Consider the following 18,374-nt stretch of genomic DNA (forward strand, 5'->3'; position numbering starts at 1 on the left):
AAGACGTGTGGACTTCAACTCCCAGAATTCCCATGCTGACTGGGGAATTCTGGGAGTTGAAGTCCAACGTGCCTTAAAAATTTCCCAAGGATGGGAAAACACCATCCTAAGGCGTCTTACCTCTTCTGGATACTATTTTCTGTGCTAAGTTCCTGTTGAGAGAGACTTCAAACAGAAAAGTACAGCAGTTACTTTTAGAACAGTGTTTCTCAATCTTGGAAGCTTGAAGATGGGTGGACTTCAACTCCCAGAATCCCCCAGCCAGCAGCGCTGGCTGGGGGATTCTGGGAGTTGAAGTCCACCCATCTTCAAGCTTCCAAGGTTGAGAAACACTGTTTTAGAAGATACAGGAGAACTTTGTGGGAGCTCTATAGATGGGGCTCTCTTAGTGCTGAGGGACAGCTGCGCTGGGTGCTTGCATTCCTAGAACACCTTACAATCTTGCATGGGCTATTTTGGAACGGACCACTCTTGAGTCTCAGTAGACCGGGCCCAGTTCCTCCTGGAGAACATGATGGGGAAGGCTGTGTGGTCCAGCCATGGCTGCCGTTAGGAAACTAAGGAGACCGTCCTAGATGCTGAATTCCTGTCAGGTGCATCTTGAGATCATTCATCTGACACTGCATTGAGTCGGCCTCCCTTCGCAAGAGAGGGGAAAAGTCTCTCTTCCACATGCAATAGGCCAAATGTGCTTTAAGATGACCCGATAACCCAGATCATGGCATATCCCCTGCAATCCGAGAACTACATCGCATTTGTGATTACAAGACTTAAATGGGAGGGGCCTTGATTTGGCAACAGCCATCTTGGCCCTTGAACCCAAGCAAGGAATGGCTGGATTAGAATATGTGGAGAAGCCAGGGGACATTTCCCTCCCCCCCCCATGTCTCTACAAAGGATCTCATTCCATCCAAAACTTAAAACCGTGTTTGTTTTAGCTGGAACTCCCTCAACAATGAGGATGAACGTGGCATGGGGGAACCAGAGAATCGGTTGCCACATGGGACTGGTTTGAGGCTCTGAAGGTGGTTTATGGCCCTCAGGACTAGCCTGCAGTTGGTCGCTTTTGTGTAATCTGAAGAGGTGAAGCAGGACAATTTGAGGGGGGAAACCATGTTAAGGCTTTCTTTAGGTACTATAAGTTTGTGAGGCCGAGACAATCATTACTTCTGCTTTCTCCTACCAGGAAAACTTCCCATTGAGAAAAGATTTCCAATGGGGAGGTGGGTTTGATGTGGCTTCTTTTGGGGTCTCTGTTCTTCCCAGAGCTGCCTCCGATTTGGAGTCTAAGTGAGGTAGCAATGGAAAGGAATGGGAATCATAGCTTGTTCTGTTGTTGGTTTGAGCTCCAAGTTTGGCGATTTAGTTGCAAACGTTTCGTCCCCATTTGAGGAGTTAATCTTCAATGCACACTGATGATGTCTCCTCGAATGGGGACGAGACATCTGCAACCAAATTGCCAAGCTCGGAGCTCAAACCAACAACATAACTACCACCCCAAGCTACTAATATTCAAAGACATTCCAATCATAGCTTGTCCTGCTACCCTTGCTTTCATATGCTGTTTACTGTTTTACTTCTATGCCTCCCATTCCTGGAGGCTCTGGGATGGCTTGTTTTTCCCTCAAGCAGGCCAAAGGAGATCTTCAACTATCGTGGTTTGTTAGCGGTTATGCTATTTACCAAGGCCTCTGGCTGAGATTTGAAGCCTTCAGACTAGCAGCTATGAGGGGATCTCAGCTAGCTTGATCACCCCATCCGAATTTCCTATATTCTGGAGGGGTGAGCTGAGCATGTTCTCTGGTCCAGAGGATGGAAGTCCTGGTAAGATACTAAAGTGACCTCTGTGATTATGGCTATGGGCCACACACTCTGGCTTGTAGGATCTCCACCCATCAGAGGGGAGAGGAACCGGTCTAAAGCAGGATGTCTGGTGGGCAGGAAGTAGTCACCCCCAACTCAGCATCAAAGACTCTGTTGAAGGGAAGTTGGGAGGAGGTGGGTTGGCTGTTTTTTTTTGCCCTACATTAAAAACCTCTGCCACCAGTGGGTCCATTTAGAGCAGGGGGTCTCCAAACCTGGCAACTTTTAAGACTTGTGGACTTCAACTGCCAGGCTGGCTGGGGAATTCTGGAAATTCAAATCCACAAGTCTTATTAAAGTTTGCCAAGTTTGGAGATCCCCGTGTTAAAGAGTGTCTTCAGTCTTTTAGAACTGGGGTCTTTCAGATTTTTCTGAGCAGATGTGGAACATCTGAGGAAATTTCTGAGGGAATTCAAGGATTGGCTGCTGGCCTTGTTAATCCACTCTTTTACCTTCTCTCTCTGGGTTCAAGGGGAGACATCCAGGCTGGACAGAGTCTCTTTCTCCTATCAGTGACTTGTCTTGTCAACGTGGCCTGGGGTCTTCTCTCTATACTGAAAACCAGGAGTGGGAACCCTGTAGGAGGAGGGGGAAGACCAAAGGCCTTTCTCTTCCATGCTTCCCCCCCACAATTTGTCCTGGCTGAAGAACCCTATGCTTGGCTGTAGGTATGGGCCTACTCAGTCAGAGCTGTGGCCTCCTACAAAGCTACATAACTTTTGCTGGAGATACCGGGGAAAAAAGAGGAGGGAGGTGAGCTTCAGAAGGAGATGCTACTTGGTGAAGCTGGTATAGAAGGTATATATTTATTCTACCTTCTGTCCACTCTGGTGCCTCTCCCACATCAAGCAATGAGCTCTCTAGGAACTGAGGTGCATAGTTTTTGGCTCTGTTTTAGCTCTACGCCAAAGCAACAATGCACAACCGACAGCCCAATTCCTCCTTCACTCCAGGAACCCCACAGGCAGTGCCTTGCTCTCCGTTCCTTTGCTCGCCGGGGAGTTGGGGCCTCTCCCCAAAAGGAAGTCAAGCCAAGGAAAGCAGAAAGAAAGCAGCTAAAACCATCATGGAGGCCATCTTGGTCAAACGGAAGTTTGGTGGAGCGCCGGAACCGAGACCCCTGTGGTCTGGAGAGAATTGGCTCCAGAACTGGCTCAAGGAAGGAACTGTCTTTCTCCCATGAAAAAAAACTTCCAAGAGAATTCCCGCCCTCGTCTCCAGAGCGAACCAGAAGGAAATACCCACTTCACAATACCTGCTTCTACTATACAAACACAGGGCTGGCCAATAATGTCACCCCAACCTGCCTGCTTACAGTTAGGAAATCCTCGCTAGAAATTCTCCCCAAATCTCTTGGCCTGCGTTTTTTTTTTTTTTTTTTGCTTTTTTTTTTGTTTGTTAAAGGAAAAACCACCCACGTCACCAAAAGCTGTTCCAAACCTCGCACTCGGTTGCTGCCTCCTGAAAGGGACCGTCTGCTTCCTTGGTGATGGGCCCCGAAACTCCCCGCCGAGACGGCTGGAGCAACAGCTCGGGATGAATCAGGAGTCGCTTCCATCCACCCAAATCCTCCCCGAATAAAAGGAAATTAAAAAATAAAAATTCGAAGCCCAAAAAACACACAGCACTTGAATTGAAAGCCCCCTGGGAGATCTCCCACCCCCTCCCCAGTCAAGCAGAAGCCGAGTCTTCCTTTTGAGGTAGAGTTTTTTGGGTCCTTTTGTCTCGGGGCCGAACGGGGTTTTCCAGGTCTCAGCCGGTTGCATCCTGGGTTCAAGTATGAGTCAGGTAATTTATTGCTACTATCAGGTTCAGCAGCAGGAGGCAGCGGTGGAGGGAGGGGGAGAGGGGGAGAAGGAAGTGGGGGCGGCGGAAGAAGGGGGACGGGGCAGGGAATCCCTCGTCAAGACTCCTCGTTGCCGGAGTCGTCGTCGTCCCCGTAGCAGCTTTCCACCTCGTCGTCCATCTCGTCGTCTTCGTAATAGTCGTCGTAGAAGAGGTCGGAGCCTTCGTCTGGGGCGGGCGTCTTGGTCTTGACGCAATACTCCGCTAACGTGGTGGGGACTTTGACTCCGTCCCTTTCAGCATCCACCTTGGTTCCCAGCACTTGTTTCCTGGAAAGGGAGAAGGTCATTTATAAGAGCCATGGTTAGAATGAGTTGGGATTAATGACTGTTTGAAGTGACCACAGCACTGGGGGGGAAAAAGTGATTTTAGGACCGTTTCTCACACTTACGACCCTTAGAGCATCTCCCATGGTCACGTGATCAAAATTCAAAGGGTTTGGCAACCGGCTCGTATTGATGACGGTTGCAGAATATCCCGGGAGGATCACGGGATCCCCTTTTGAGACCTTCTGACGAGCAAAGTCAAGGGGGATTGCCAGATTCACTTAACAACCGGGTTTACTGTTTTAACAACTGCAGGGATTCGGTTAACAAATGTGGCAAGAAAAATTCGTAAAATGGGGGAAAGCTCACTTAACAACATAAATTCTAAGCTCCATTGCGGTCGTAGGTCAAGGACTGCCTGTATTGCAGGCTGACTCTGCATTTCTACTGTCCCAGCAGTTCGATCCTGACCGGCTCAAGATTGACTCAGCCTTCCATCCTTCCGAGGTCAGTAAAATGAGGATTCAAATTGTTGGGGGCAATAGGCTGACTCTGTAAACCGCTTAGAGAGGGCTGGGAAGTGTTATGTAGCGCTATATAAGTCTCGGTCAGTGATGGCGAACCTTTTCGGCACCGAGTGCACAAACTGGAACGTGCGTGCATGTACAGGCGCCAGAGCGCCACAAATCCGAAGACCAGGTGGCTGGCACGCGCATGCCTTTTTTTGTTGTTGTTGTTGTTGTTTTTTGGGCCAAAAGGGTGCTAAACTTGAAATGACATATGATTTGAACAAAGACATATGATTTGTAATCCAGGGTTTTTATCTGGCATTCTGCCCAACCACGACTTAGTCGACAAACCACGATTAGCAAACGTCACAACGTGGCACAGAATGAACTGGGACAGTATCTGTGAGCAGAGACTGCGCAGTCCCCAAGGCAACTGTAGGGATGCACAGCATACAGGTAAGTCCTCAATTTATGTTCTGCCCCAGCTACGGACCCAAAGAACGCAGCACACACAAAGTCTGTACAAACCTTAGTTTACTAAATAAACCAGTTTTTTACAACAACGGCTTTTAATTAACTGCATTAACAGCCGCCAAGAATTCGAAGAATAATACTGAAAGCTTACTGTGGTTGGCAGAATGCCCAGAAGCAATTTGCAGGAAGCTGATAAGATAAGCAAGACAAGACATGAAGGTATGTGAACTAAGTTGTTCCCTACAAATTGCATCAGTCGTCATCCTTCCTTAAATAGGCTAAGGGAGTGGCCAATTAGCCCCAAGCCTTACTCTCGAGGAGACCTCCTCCTGAGGAGCCACTCCTGCCTTTTGGCAGCTCTACGCACCCCTGCATCAAGAAGAGGCTCCTCCTCTTTGTCCTCTTCACTTAAGGGAGCTTCTGGAGGTTCTGAAGGCCCTGGCTGAATCCCTGCCTCTGGCACCACATCTTCTCCAGCCTCCTCATTGTCTGACTCGAGTGCCAGCTGCACAGGCTGCTGGCCCAGCACCACACCAGCCTCCTTGCTGTCGGAATCAGCTACTAGCTGCACAGGCCGCGTACAGCCACAACAATTTATGACTGATTATTTAGCAACTGTACAAAGTTATGGCAGACACCCCAAAAGGTACTTATGGCCCATTGCTGAAGTTTCGGTAGCCCCACCCCTCGGGGTCACGTGGATGTATTTTGGGTGCTTAGCAATGGGCCTGCATTGACAAGGTCCCACAATTGTATCATCGCAATTTAGTTTTTGCTGAAAATCAGGGTTTGTTTCTGGTTTTCAGTAAAAATGTCTCAGTGGCAAACAATGGGTTCATTTAACGATTCACCTAATGACCATGGGGATTTGCTTAATGACCTCCGCAAACAAGGTAATAATTAAAAAAACAAAAACCAGGTCAGTTACAATTTATGACCGTAATAGGCAAATCCTTTAAGGTCGTAAGTCGAGGACTAACTGTAGTAAACGCAGGACTGGGAGACGTGCAGAGTGATCAGATCATCTCCAAAGCTGGGTGATCTACTAACCTGATGATGTCTGTGTATTCTTGATCCTTCCCTTTGCTCTCTTTCCACTTTCGGTACATCACCGAAGCATCAACGTTTGCAGGAGAGAAAGTGTTTGGTTCATTCAGGAGTGAGATCACACTAAGAAGAATTGTTCTGATATGGGAAAACATTTTTAAAAAATAGTGTATTAAAACAATGCAGCTTAATTTAAGCATAGGTACCTGTGTTTCCCCAAAAATAAGATTGGGTCTTATATTAATTTTTGCTCCAAAAGACGCATTAAGGGCTTATTTTCTAGTTAGGTCTTATTTTTGGGAAAATACGGTACTAAACGCGTCCGTTTGGCTGACGATCTTAACTGGGGCTTATTTTTGGGGTTGGGGCTTATATTATGAGCATTCAGGGAAAAAAATCATGCTAGGGCTTATTTTCCGGCTGGGTCTTATTTTTGGGGAAACACAGTAGCCGTTGATTTAAGACTGATCGCTTACCGTATTTTTCGGAGTATAAGACGCACCTTCCCCCCCCCCCCCCAAAAGAGGCTGAAAATTTGGGTACGTCTTATACTCCGAATGTAGCTTTTTTGAAGTTTTTTTTCAGCCCTAACGAGGCACTAGCGAGCGCTTTAACGAGGCGCTAGTGAGTGAAGGCGCTATGCTCCGACTCTTAGCTGTTCTTTAGAAGCTTTTTTTCAGCCCTAACTCGGCACTAGCCGAGTGAAGCGATCTCCTCCCACATTTTGCCTGCTTTTCTCATTGCTGCTTCCTCTCAGCTGTGCCTTAGAAGCTGTTTTTTATCCCCAAGCAGGGAATAAAAAACTAGCAAACTAATGTGCTGAAGCTGACCAGACTAAGGATGCTAGCTAAGGATGCTAGCCGTACCTGGTAGGCAGATTTTTTTCCCCTATTTTCCTCCCCAAAAACTAAGCTGCGTCTTATACTCCGGTATGTCTTATACTCCCATACCGTATAAAAATATGCTAGTTTGTCCATTCCATTCCATTCCCATTCTATTCTAAATGTAGCTAAGAGGGAAGGAACGAAAACTCACCTTACATTCTGCGTAGGGTTCCACCTTTCCGATGGTAACTCTCCGCTCTGTGGGTCATCCACTGGAGGATGTAGGATTGAAATGCAAACATCTCCTGTCTGGAATGTATAAATTATGTGTCTGCTATGCACGCTCGTTCTCGCACGCACAAGCTGAGTTCACACAACGTTAGCTCAAAATCCAGATGATTTACCTCATGGGTAAACAAAGGATATATTCACCAAACATACAGGGGTCAAAGAGCCATACAATGGCTTAAGGAAGAAGTGAGGAACTATGGCCCCTTTTATGACTGGTGGACTTCAACTCCCAGAATTCCTGAGCCAGCATGGCTGCCTCGGAAACTCTGGGAGTTGAAGTCCACCAGTCATAAAAGAGGCCATAGTTCCCCACCTCTGGCTTAAGGGGATATCGAAGTTATGACCGACCTAAAAAAGACAACCTATGACCCAGATTTGGGGTACTGGCAGACAGGACTAGAGTTGACATGATAGCAGTCTTCCGATAGCTCAGGGGCTGCCACAAAGAAGAGGGAGTCAAGCTATTCTCCAAAGCACCTGAGGGCAGGACAAGAAGCAATGGGTGGAAACTAATCAAGGAGAGAAGCAACCGAGAACCAAGGAGAAATTTCCTGACAGTTAGAACAATTAATAAGTGGAACAACTTGCCTGCAGAAGTTGTGAATGCTCCAACACTGGAAGTTTTTAAGAAGATGTTGGACAACCATTTGTCTGAAGTGGTGTAGGGTTTCCTACCTAAGCAGGGGGTTGGACTAGAAGACCTCCAAGGTCCCTTCCAACTCTGTTATTCTGTTATTTTAATCCAATACACTAATCAAGCAGGAAACCCTGTACCATTCTGGACAAATGGCTTCTCTTAAGAAGCTCCAGTGATGGAGCACCCACAACTTCTGGAGGCAAGTTGTTCCACTGATTAATTGTTCTCACTGTCAGGAAATTTCTTCTTATTTCTAGGTTGCTTCTCTCCTTGATTAGTTTCCACCCATTGCTTCTTGTCCTGCCTTCAGGTGCTTTGGAGAATAGTTTGACTGCCTCTTATCTGTGGCAACCCCTGAGATATTGGAACACTGCTATCGTGTCACGCCTAGTCCTTCTTTTCATTAAACTAGACATACCCAATTCCAGCAACTGTTCTTTGTATGCTTTAGCCTCCAGGCCCCTAATTAGTTGGTCTTCTCCAGGGGTGAAATGCTACTGGTTTGAGCTGGTTCGCCCGAACTACTGGTTCTTCAGAACCGGTTGTTAAAAATGCTTTAAAAAGCAAAATAAATAAATAAATAAATAATAATAATAAAAAAAATCCGTCAATAGTGCATCGCTCAGCTGATCGTCAAACTTTTTTTTTTTTTTTTTTTACATTTTAAGCATTTTTTTTTACTACCGGTTTGGGCGAATAGGTAGTAAAAAAATGCTTTAAAAAAGTAAAAAAAAAAAAAAAAAAGGCTCAGATTGTGCGACACAGCTGTGATCATCCGAGCCTTTTTTTTTTTTTTTTTACTTTTTAAAGCATTTTTTTACTACCTATTCACCCAAACCGGTAGTAAAAAAATGCTTTAAAAAGGTTAAAAAAAAAAGTTCCCAAAATCCCCAGCTGTCTCGCACGATCGTCAGAACCTTTTTTTCCCCATTTTTTTTAAAGCATTTTTTTTACTACCGGTTCGGGCGAATAGGTAGTAAAAAAAATGCTTTAAAAAAGTTTTTTAAAAAAGGTTCCGACGATTGTGCGGCAGAGCTGTGATCGTGGGAACCTTTTTTTAAAAAAACTTTTTTAAAGCATCTTTTACTACCTGTTCGCCCGAACTGGTAGTAAAAAATGCTTTAAAAAGGTTTTTAAAAAGGTTCCCACAATCTCGCGCCACTGCTGATTCCCCCCCCCCACTGTTCTACTTACCTTCCCAAGCCTTTTGGCGCGTACTACACATGCGCACAGTGCACATTTGGTGTGAATTGCGCCTGCAGTGCGTGTTCGGCGCGCAGTATGCATGCGTGGCCAGCAAACTGGTTCAGATTTCACCACTGGTCTTCTCTGAACTCTTTGTAGAGTCTCAACATATATATTTTTTTATATCGTGGAGACCAAAAGTGGATGCAATATTTATTAGTTCAATTTATTATTTATTAGTTCAATTTATATGCCGCCCTTTCTCCAGAGACTCAGGGCGGCTTACAATGCTTTTAAGCAATAGCCTTCATACTTTTGTATATACCTGCTTAGTAGGGCTTTTGCCCGCCCCTCCAAGCGGTGTTCTTTTTTTTAATACAAAGTCAGCTTATTGCCCCCACAATCCGGGTCCTCATTTTACCTACCTCGGAAGGATGGAAGGCTGAGTCAACCTTGAGCCTGGGGAGATTCGAACTTGCAGTAATTGCAGGCAGCTGGTGCTACTGAACAGCACTTTAGTCCGCTGCGCCACCAAGGCTCTATATTCCAAGTGTGGTCTTACCAGTGCAGTACAAAGAGCTGCCAACACTTAGCATGATCTTGATAGTAAATGTCTGTTGCTGCAGCCTAGGACTGCTTTGGGGTCGATCCTCTGGGCCCCAGAGAGACCCAGTAAGAAAGATTGAAATTAATACTGACAAATATTCTGGTAGGATACTTGAGTATAAGGGAGTCAAAAGGGACTGAGGTACTTTATCCACTTTGCAAATTAAGACCACGGCTGACGTCAGGCTCATGTCCAGCCCTGGCACAAGAACATACCTCATATATGTTGGGATGCCACATTTTGGTCAGGAATCGGAAGGCAGGCGGTGAATACGGGTAATCAATGGGAAATCTGAGCCGAGCCTATGTGGAGAAAGGAGGAAGAGACGAAGATGTGTCAAGAACTGAGTAGCAACACCAGGCATCCTAACAACAATTTTTGTTAATGCCTTATTTATTTTATTTTATTTTATTTTATTTTATTTTATTTTATTTTATTTTATGTTATGTTATTTTATTTTATTATTTTATTTTATTTTATTTTATTTTATTATTTTATTTTATTATTTTATTTATTTTATTTATTTTATTTATTTTATTTATTGTTTTATTTTATTTTATTTTATTTTATTTTATTATTTTATTTTATTTATATACCGCCCTACTCCCGAAGGACTCAGGGCGGTGAACAGCCACAAGATAAAAAACACATAAATACAAAATTTAAAAACAGAATAAAACCGAATTAAACAATTGGGCCGAAGACAGATTTAAAACACCCCAATAAATTAAAAACGAATTAAAATTTGCGTTTTATAAAGGAAAAAAGGGAAAAATTAGGCCAGCCTGATGTCTTAAGAGCGCAGCGGAAGGTTAGATTATTAGATTTATTTATTATTAGATTATTAGATTTATATATCGCCCTACTCCCGGAGGACTCAGGCCTTCCCTTTTCCTTCAATATATCTTGCCAAGGACGACTTTGAGGACTCCTTGGTGTTCTCTGTGCTTGTTTTCTTCCAGACGTTTCATGACCCAACTAAGTAACAATAGCAGTGCTACAAGGGAATGGGGTTTATGGAGAGGAGGAGGGAGGAGGGAGAGGAAGAGGAGGAGGAAGAGGAAAGAAAAGGAATGTGGAGTCCCTGGTGCTCTCTGTGCTTGGCTGTTTTCTTGCAAATGTTTCATGACCCAGCTAGGTGACATCATCAGTTTTAGCAGGGAGTGGGGTTTGCTCTCCATTTATATTCTAGTGCAGTGATGGCGAACCTTTTAGAGACCGAGTGCCCAACCTCAACCCCAAACCCACTTATTTATCGCCAAGTGCCAACACGGCAATTTAACCTGAATACTGAGGTTTTACTACCTAAAATAATGATAAACAAGGCAGAGTTCAGCTCATTGTTCTATGAAAAACGTGATAAATGGACTTTTATGCCCCTTTTTTTCCTGCTTTTGAAATATTACGTTTAGCAACAATAAAAAAGAAAAACTTTTGTAATATCATTTCTTTTCCTCCCTCCCTCTTTCCCCTTCTCTCTTTCTCTTTCTCTCTTTCCCTCTTTATGTTTCTCTCTCTCTCTCCCCCTCCCTCCCTCCCTATTTATTGTTTATTTATTTATTTATTGGTTCGATTTATATGCCGCCCTTTTCTGGAGACTCAGGGTGGCTTATCATGCGTTAAGCAACAGCCTTCATACTTTTGTATATTTATACAAAGTCAGTTTATTGCCCTTACAAACTGGGTCCTCAATTTACCCACCTTAGAAAGGATGGAAGGCTGAGTCGACCTTGAGCCTGGGGAGAATTGAACTTGCAGTAATTGCAGGCAACTGGATGTTAAATGCTGTCTTAGGAGGCATTAGCCTCCTACGCCACTCAGTATATACCTGCTTAGTAGGGCTTTTGGGCCCCCCCAAGTGGTGTTCTTTTTTATACAAAGTCAGCTTATTGCCCCCACAATCCGGGTCCTCATTTTACCTACCTCAGAAGGATGGAAGGCTGAGTCAACCTTCAGCCTGGTGAGATTCAAACTCGCAGTAATTGCAGGCAGCTGGCAGCTAAGTGCTACTTTAACAGCACTTTAGTCCACTGCACCACCAAGGCTCTTAGAGAGGCTCTTTCCTTCTCTTTCCCCGGAGAAACCCGATGGAGCTGGGCTGGGGTGATGGCATGCGTGCCCACAGAGAGGGCTGTGCGTGCCACCTCTGGCACACATACTTGGCAGTTCCTTGACTGAGGTATTGTTGACTTCTTGACGGTTGGCCTGATGTTAATCTCGGCATTAATCTCGGCTCATCTGGGTGTTGATTGCTGGCGGGAAGGTGTTTTGGTCTTAACCGTCAGACCAACAAGCAAGTCATGGCTGGGGAATTCAGGGAGTTGAGGTCCAGCCATCTTCAAACTGCCAAGGTTGAGCAACACTGCACTAGAACATAAACTGAGGGCAAACCCCACTCCCTGCTAGCCCTGATGATGTCACCTAGTTGGGTAATGAAACGTCTGGAAGGAAATAACCAAGCACAGAGAGTACAAAGGACCTCACAGTTCGACCCTGAGCTACAAATATTCTCTTTTAAAGACAACACTGCTTGGGAAAGAATCAATGCTGTTTGTAAGGCAGATGCCACAGGAGTTGCCAGGTAGGGCAGAGGGACGGTTAGGAACGCAGGGACAAAAATCCATCCAGCCCGCCTCGATCTCTGCTTCGCCTACCTCGCAGGGCAGTTGCGAGGTGATTAAAAACCAGAGGAAGGGCAGAACTGCCTGCAACGCGGATTGCAATTGTCAAACTCGGCGTCTTACACCGTGCTAGCTGAGGATGGCACACACTCACAAGGGTTTGAGGGGGGAAGTGTGATGGGGCACACTGAATAAAGCAGAAGGGATCTTCTTCTATTTGGCGGTGGTGGCTAAGAACTCGCTGGACTGGGGATAGCAAGATCCAAAATTGTCCTTGCTCAGCAACAAGCAGAGCAGTCATTTCAACGCTTTGTTATTTTATATATACATTTTTTTTAAAAAAAAACCTTAATAGCAATAGCAATAGCGCTTAGACTTATATACCGCTTCACAGTGCTTTACAGCCCCCTCTAAGCAGTTTACAGAGTCAGCCTCTGGCCCTTCCAACAATCTGGGTCCTCCTTTTACCCACCTCGGAAGGATGGAAGGCTGAGTTAACCTTGAGCCTGGTGAGGATCGAACTCATGGAGTGAGCGGTGAGTTAGCCTGCAGTGCTGCTTTCTAACCACTGCGCCACCACAGCTCCTTAAGACAGCAAACCTACCCTAAATATTCGTTCTTCCTCCTATTTTTCCCAACAAGCCTGTGAGGTAGGTTGGGCCGAGAGAGAGGGGTTGGCCCAAAGTCATGCAGCCACTTCCGTGCAAAGGCAGGACTAGAACTCCCAGTCTCCTGGTGATTGGATAAAGTCACCCAGTCAGCTTTGATGCCTAAGGCAGGACTAGAACTCCCAGTCTCCTGGTGATTGGATAAAGTCACCCAGTCAGCTTTGATGCCTAAGGCAGGACTAGAACTCCCAGTCTCCTGGTGATTGGCCCAAAGTCACCCAGTAGGCTTTGATGCCTAAGGCAGGACTAGAACTCCCAGTCTCCTGGTGATTGGATAAAGTCACCCTGTCAGCTTTGATGCCTAAGGCAGGACTAGAACTCCCAGTCTCCTGGTGATTGGTCCAAAGTCACCCAGTAGGCTTTGATGCCTAAGGCAGGACTAGAACTAAGGCAGAACCAGTCTCCTGGTAATTGGATAAAGTCACCCAGTCAGCTTTGATGCCTAAGGCAAGACTAGAACTCCCAGTCTCCTGGTAATTGGAATAAAGTCACCTTGTCAGCTTTGATGCCTAAGGCAGGACTAGAACTCCCAGTCTCATGGTGATTGGTGTAAACTAGGGTTTCCTGCTTAAGCAGGGGGTTAGAGTAGAAGACCTCCAAGGTCCCTTCCAACTCTGTTAATAGAATAGAATAGAATAGAATAGAATAGAATAGAATAGAATAGAATAGAATAGAATAGAATAGAATAGAATAGAATAGAATAGAATAGAATAGAATAGAATATTCTAAGATGATTGCAATGGTAATTTTTGCAAGACTTTTAGGCCAAAGAATGAGCAATTCGCCTCTAGCTTTCTCAGAAGGGAGAGATTCTGCATTCAAAGTTTTGCTTCATTTAACGTCTCGCAGCCTGGCGTGGCAATGGTGGGAAAGCTTGACGGCCATCCTCAACAGGCCATTGGAGGTACAGGTAGTCCTCAACTTACGATCACATTTTTGTTGCTAAGTGAGACAATTGTTAAGGGAGCTTTGCCCCATTTTACGGCTTTCTTTCTTGCCACAGTCGTTAAGCGAACAACTGCAGCTGTTTAGTGAGCAACACAGTTGCTAAGTGAATCTGGCTTCCCCATCGACTTTGCTTCCTGCAAAATGTGATCGCACGATCCCAGAAACACCGCAACTGTCACAAATAGGAGTCAGTTGCCAAGTGTCTCATTTTCGATTGGATGACCCTGGGGACGCTGCAATGGTCGTAAGTGTGAAAAACGGTCGAAAGTCACTTCCCGCCCCAGTTCTGCTGTAACTTCGAACGGTCACTAAATGAATTGCTGTAAGTCGAGGACTACCTACACTGAAATGTATAAAACGTTACAACAGTTTGTTGAAACGGAACGGAAAAATGTGACTTATGACCGTTTTTCATAGTTACGACCTTTGCAACATCCCCATGGCCCCAGGATCAAAATTCAGAAGCTTGGCAACTGGTTTGTATTTATGACAATTGCTGTGTCCCCCAAAGTCACGTGATCCCCTTTTTGCGACCTTCCGGCAAGCAAAGCCGACGGGGAAAGCCGGATTCACTTAACAACCAGGTTACTAACTAATCAGCTGCAGTGATTCACTTAACAAATGTGGCAAGAAAAGTTGTAAAATGTGGAGGGGGGTAAAAGATCACTTAACATATATCTCCCTTAATAACAGAAATTTTGGGCTCCATTGTGGTCGTAAGTCGAGGACTACCTGTCATTGCTGGCAGAGAGGCTTCCTCCAACCTCAAATTGTGAGGAAGGCAACATCAAACCTCTGGCCATTTGTGGTAAATTCGGAATCCCGAATGTCTAAGGCAGCGTATCTCAAGCTTACAACTTTAAGACCTGTGGACTTCAACTCCCAGAATTCCCCAGCCAGCTGTGCTGGCTGGGGAATTCTGGGAGTTGAAGTCCACAGGTCTTAAAGTTGTAAGCTTGAGAAACACTAAGTTAAGGGGAGCAAGAGGGGTGCTTCCCTCCAGCTCTGAACCCCACTTAAATGAGATAAGTGGGGCAGGAGAACCAAGATTGGGGGTCAGAGAAACCAACTTGGGTTTAGAGGCAGCTGTGGCTCCTTTCTGTCGCTAGATTCATACAACTCCATCAGCATTTTTTAACCAAAGGTTGCTGAATAAATTCAATTGCCTGCATTATCCTACCCTGATTTGAGCCTTACGATCCATCAAGGCCCCCTAGTGGCCACATAGATAATTTGCCATGCTAAGCCATGAATCAGAGTTTAAAAACCACCAGGCTGGATCCAGACAACATGCTGAGCCAGAATTAAAGGAATCATCCCACTACGGTTTATCGTAATGTGCCAATCTAAGTTAAGGAACAAGGTGCTCCTTTTTTGACGGTGTGTTTTGCCCCTGGATTTAAACCCTGACATGCTAATGTAAACACGTGTGCGCACACGCACAGGGTATATTCACAGTGTGAACAGCACAGGACGAAGTCTGAGTGTGTCTCTGATCAGTGGACTTGCTAGTAAAACTTCCTACAACACAGACTAATCTCTCAAACAGAATAGAGCTGGAAGGGACCTTGGAGATCTTCTAGTCCAACCCCCTGTTCAAACAAGAGACCCTATGGCCTATACCCGCGATGGCGAACCTATGGCACACGTGCCACAGGTGGCACGTAGAGCCATATCTGTGGGCACGCGAGCGTTGCCCTAGCTCAGCTCCAGCGCGCATGCGCACGCCGGCCAACTAATTTTCAGGCCTTCCGGGCCCACTGGAAGTCAGAAAATGGGCTGTTTCTGGCCTCTAGAGGGCCTCCGGGGAGGTGGGAAAGGCCGTTTTTGCCCTCCCCAGGCTCCTAGAAAGGCTCTGGAGCCTGGGAAGGCAAAAAATGGGCCACAAAATGGGCAGTTTCTGGCCTCTGGAGGGCTTCCAGGGGGGTGGGGAAGGCTGTTTTCGCCCTCCCTAGGCCCACCGTCCCATCGTGTTCCAAAAGTGGGGGGAGCACGGGGGTCACACGCACATGACTGGGGGGCAGGGCGCATTGAATTATGGATGTGGGCACGCGCATGCGTGGGCCCCTCCGCACTCCCCCGCTTTTGGCACACGATGGCAAAAAGGTTAGCCATCACTGGCCTATACCATTTCAGACAAGTGACTATCCAGTCTCTTCTTGAAAATCTCCAGTGTTGGAGCACCCACAACTCCTGGTGGCAAGCTGTTCCACTGGTTAATTGTCCTCACTGTTAAGGAAGTTTCTTTTTAATTCCAGGGTGCTTCTCTCCTTGGTTAGTTTCCATCCGTTGCTTCTTGTCCTGCCTTCAGGTGCTTTGGAGAATAGCTTGACTCCCTCTTTTTTGTGGCAGCCCCTCAAATTACTGGAATCCTGCTATCATGTCCCCCATAGTCCTTCTTTTCTCTAGACTAGCCAAACCCAATTCCTGCAACCGTTCTTTATATGTTTTAGTCTCCAGTCCCCTAATCATCTTTGTTGCTCTTCTTTGCACTTTTTCCCCTCCAAAAAACTCAACATCTTTTTTTGTCATGTGGTGACCAAAACTGGATGCAGGATTCCAGATGTGGCCTTCCCAAGGTCTAATTTTTTAAGTGTTTTTAAATGTTTTGTTTATCGTTTTTAATTAATGGGGCCAAATTTATATATACTTTTAATTGTATTTTAATATTTGTATTTGATGTTTTTACTTGGCTGTTCACCGCCCTGAGTCCTCAGGGAGAAGGGCGGTATACAAATTCAAAATAAAATAAAAAATAAAATAAAATAAAATAAAATAAATAAAGAGGTACTAAGATTTCACGTGATTTTGATTCTGTGCCTCTGTTTATACAACCAAGGATTGTTTGTTTGTTTGTTTATTATTTTTATTAGTTTGAGTTTGAGTTTATTTGAATTTATATACCGCCCTTCTCCCGAAGGACTCAGGGCGGTGAACAGCCAAAGATAAAACACATACAATATAAAATTAAAAAAAACAATTTAAAACATATTAAACAAATTTGGCCCATACTAATTAAAACACCCCATTTTTAAAAGCAAATTAAAATTAAACAATTAAAAAGAGTTAGGCCAGCCCAGCTTGTTGGAATAAAAAAGTCTTGAGGGCACGGCGGAAAGTGCGTAAGTCCGGGATCCTCCGTATCTCCGGGGGGAGCTCATTCCAAAGGGCAGGTGCCCCCACAGAGAAGGCTCTCCCCCTGGGGGCCGCCAGTCGACACTGTTTGACCGACGGCATCCTGAGGAGCTCCTCTCTGTGGGAGCGTACTGGCCGGTGAGAGGCTACCGGTGGCAGAAGGCGGTCTTGTAGGTACCTAGGTCCTAAGCCATGGAGCGCTCTAAAGGTGGTAACCAATACCTTGAAGCACACCCGGAAGACCACCGGGAGCCAGTGCAGCTCGCGCAGGAGAGGTGTTACATGGGAGCGCCATGTCGCTCCCATAACCACCCGCGCGGCCATAGTCATATTTCTATGCCGCCCACTCTCCGAGGACTCTGGGCGGCTTACACCAAAGACAATATATTAAATAGCATATTGCCCCCAACAATCTGGCTCCTCATTTTACCCACCTCGGAAGGATGGAAGGCTGAGTCAACCTTGAGCCGGTGAGATTTGATCCGCTGATCTGCTGAACTAGCAGTCAGCTGAAGTAGCTGCAGTACTGCACCCTAACCACTGCGCCACTTCGTAGTGTTACAACAGCATTGAAAAAAACAGACTTACAAGCAGTCCTCACACTTACAACCACGGCAGCATCCCCATGATCACGTGATAAAAAAATTCAGACGCTTGGCAACCAGGGTGCATTTACAACAATTGAGACATCCCGGGGATTACCATTTGTGACCTTCCCATCCGGCTTCCGACAAACAAAGTCAAATGGGGGAAGTTGGATTTGCTTAACAACTGCATGATTCACTTAACAATTGCAGTGATTCGCATCATCCACCATAGGAAAAGAATATTGTAAAATCATGCACAACTCGCTTAATACCATCCTGGTGTCAGCACGTCAAGATGCATTTATCCTAGTGCTGACATAAGGAGGAGAACGCAGGCATCTGCAACGGGACGGTTGCCTTTCACCTACTTATTTCCTCTGGAGATAATGTCCCCTAGGAGATGGATGGGAGGGGGGAAATTCTTTGAATTGGAGCAGTAGATTAGGGGGTGAATGATTGGGAAGATGGCCAATGAATGCAGAGGAGTGGGGGAAGGAAGAGGAGGGGTTTTGGGTCGGCACGTCAGTGCAGGCTGCAACGAGTCGGTGTAAAAAGTGCTGTGCTTAATAAAATGGAAGTTTGTTTTATAAAAGACTTTGTTTGCGATGCAATTTATTTGAAGACAGCCTGAAAACCTGACACCTGGGTTGTATAAACAGAGGCACAGAATCAAAATCACGTGAATTATTAGTACCGCTTTATAAAGCCTCAGTATGGCCACACCTGGAATCCTGCATCCAGTTTTGGTCACCACATGACAAAAAAAGATGTTGAGACTTTGGGAAAAAGGTGCAGAGAAGAGCAACCAAGATGATTAAAGGCCTGGAGACTAAAACATATGAAGAACGGCGGCAGGATTTAGGTTTG

At 45.6% G+C, this 18,374-nt stretch overlaps 1 protein-coding gene across 1 annotated transcript in view; it reads right to left on the reverse strand.

Moving 5' to 3' along the window:
• Nucleotides 1–279: 279 nt before the first annotated feature.
• The window catches only part of CDC34 (cell division cycle 34, ubiqiutin conjugating enzyme), a 35,107-nt gene continuing 17,012 nt past the window's right edge, over nucleotides 280–18,374 (reverse strand). Inside the window, exons 2-5 of the mRNA XM_070944442.1 lie at nucleotides 9,764–9,850; nucleotides 7,040–7,137; nucleotides 6,008–6,142; nucleotides 280–3,977 (exon numbers count right to left, since the gene is read on the reverse strand). Coding sequence (XP_070800543.1) covers nucleotides 3,767–3,977; nucleotides 6,008–6,142; nucleotides 7,040–7,137; nucleotides 9,764–9,850 — 531 coding nt within the window. The 3' untranslated portion in view covers nucleotides 280–3,766. The remainder of the gene's footprint in view (nucleotides 3,978–6,007; nucleotides 6,143–7,039; nucleotides 7,138–9,763; nucleotides 9,851–18,374) is intronic.

Source organism: Pituophis catenifer, unplaced genomic scaffold (assembly GCF_029215685.1).
Source record: "Pituophis catenifer annectens isolate HBS135680 unplaced genomic scaffold, rPitCat1.0.hap2 SCAF_1, whole genome shotgun sequence".
NCBI classification, from domain to species: Eukaryota; Metazoa; Chordata; class Lepidosauria; order Squamata; family Colubridae; genus Pituophis; species Pituophis catenifer.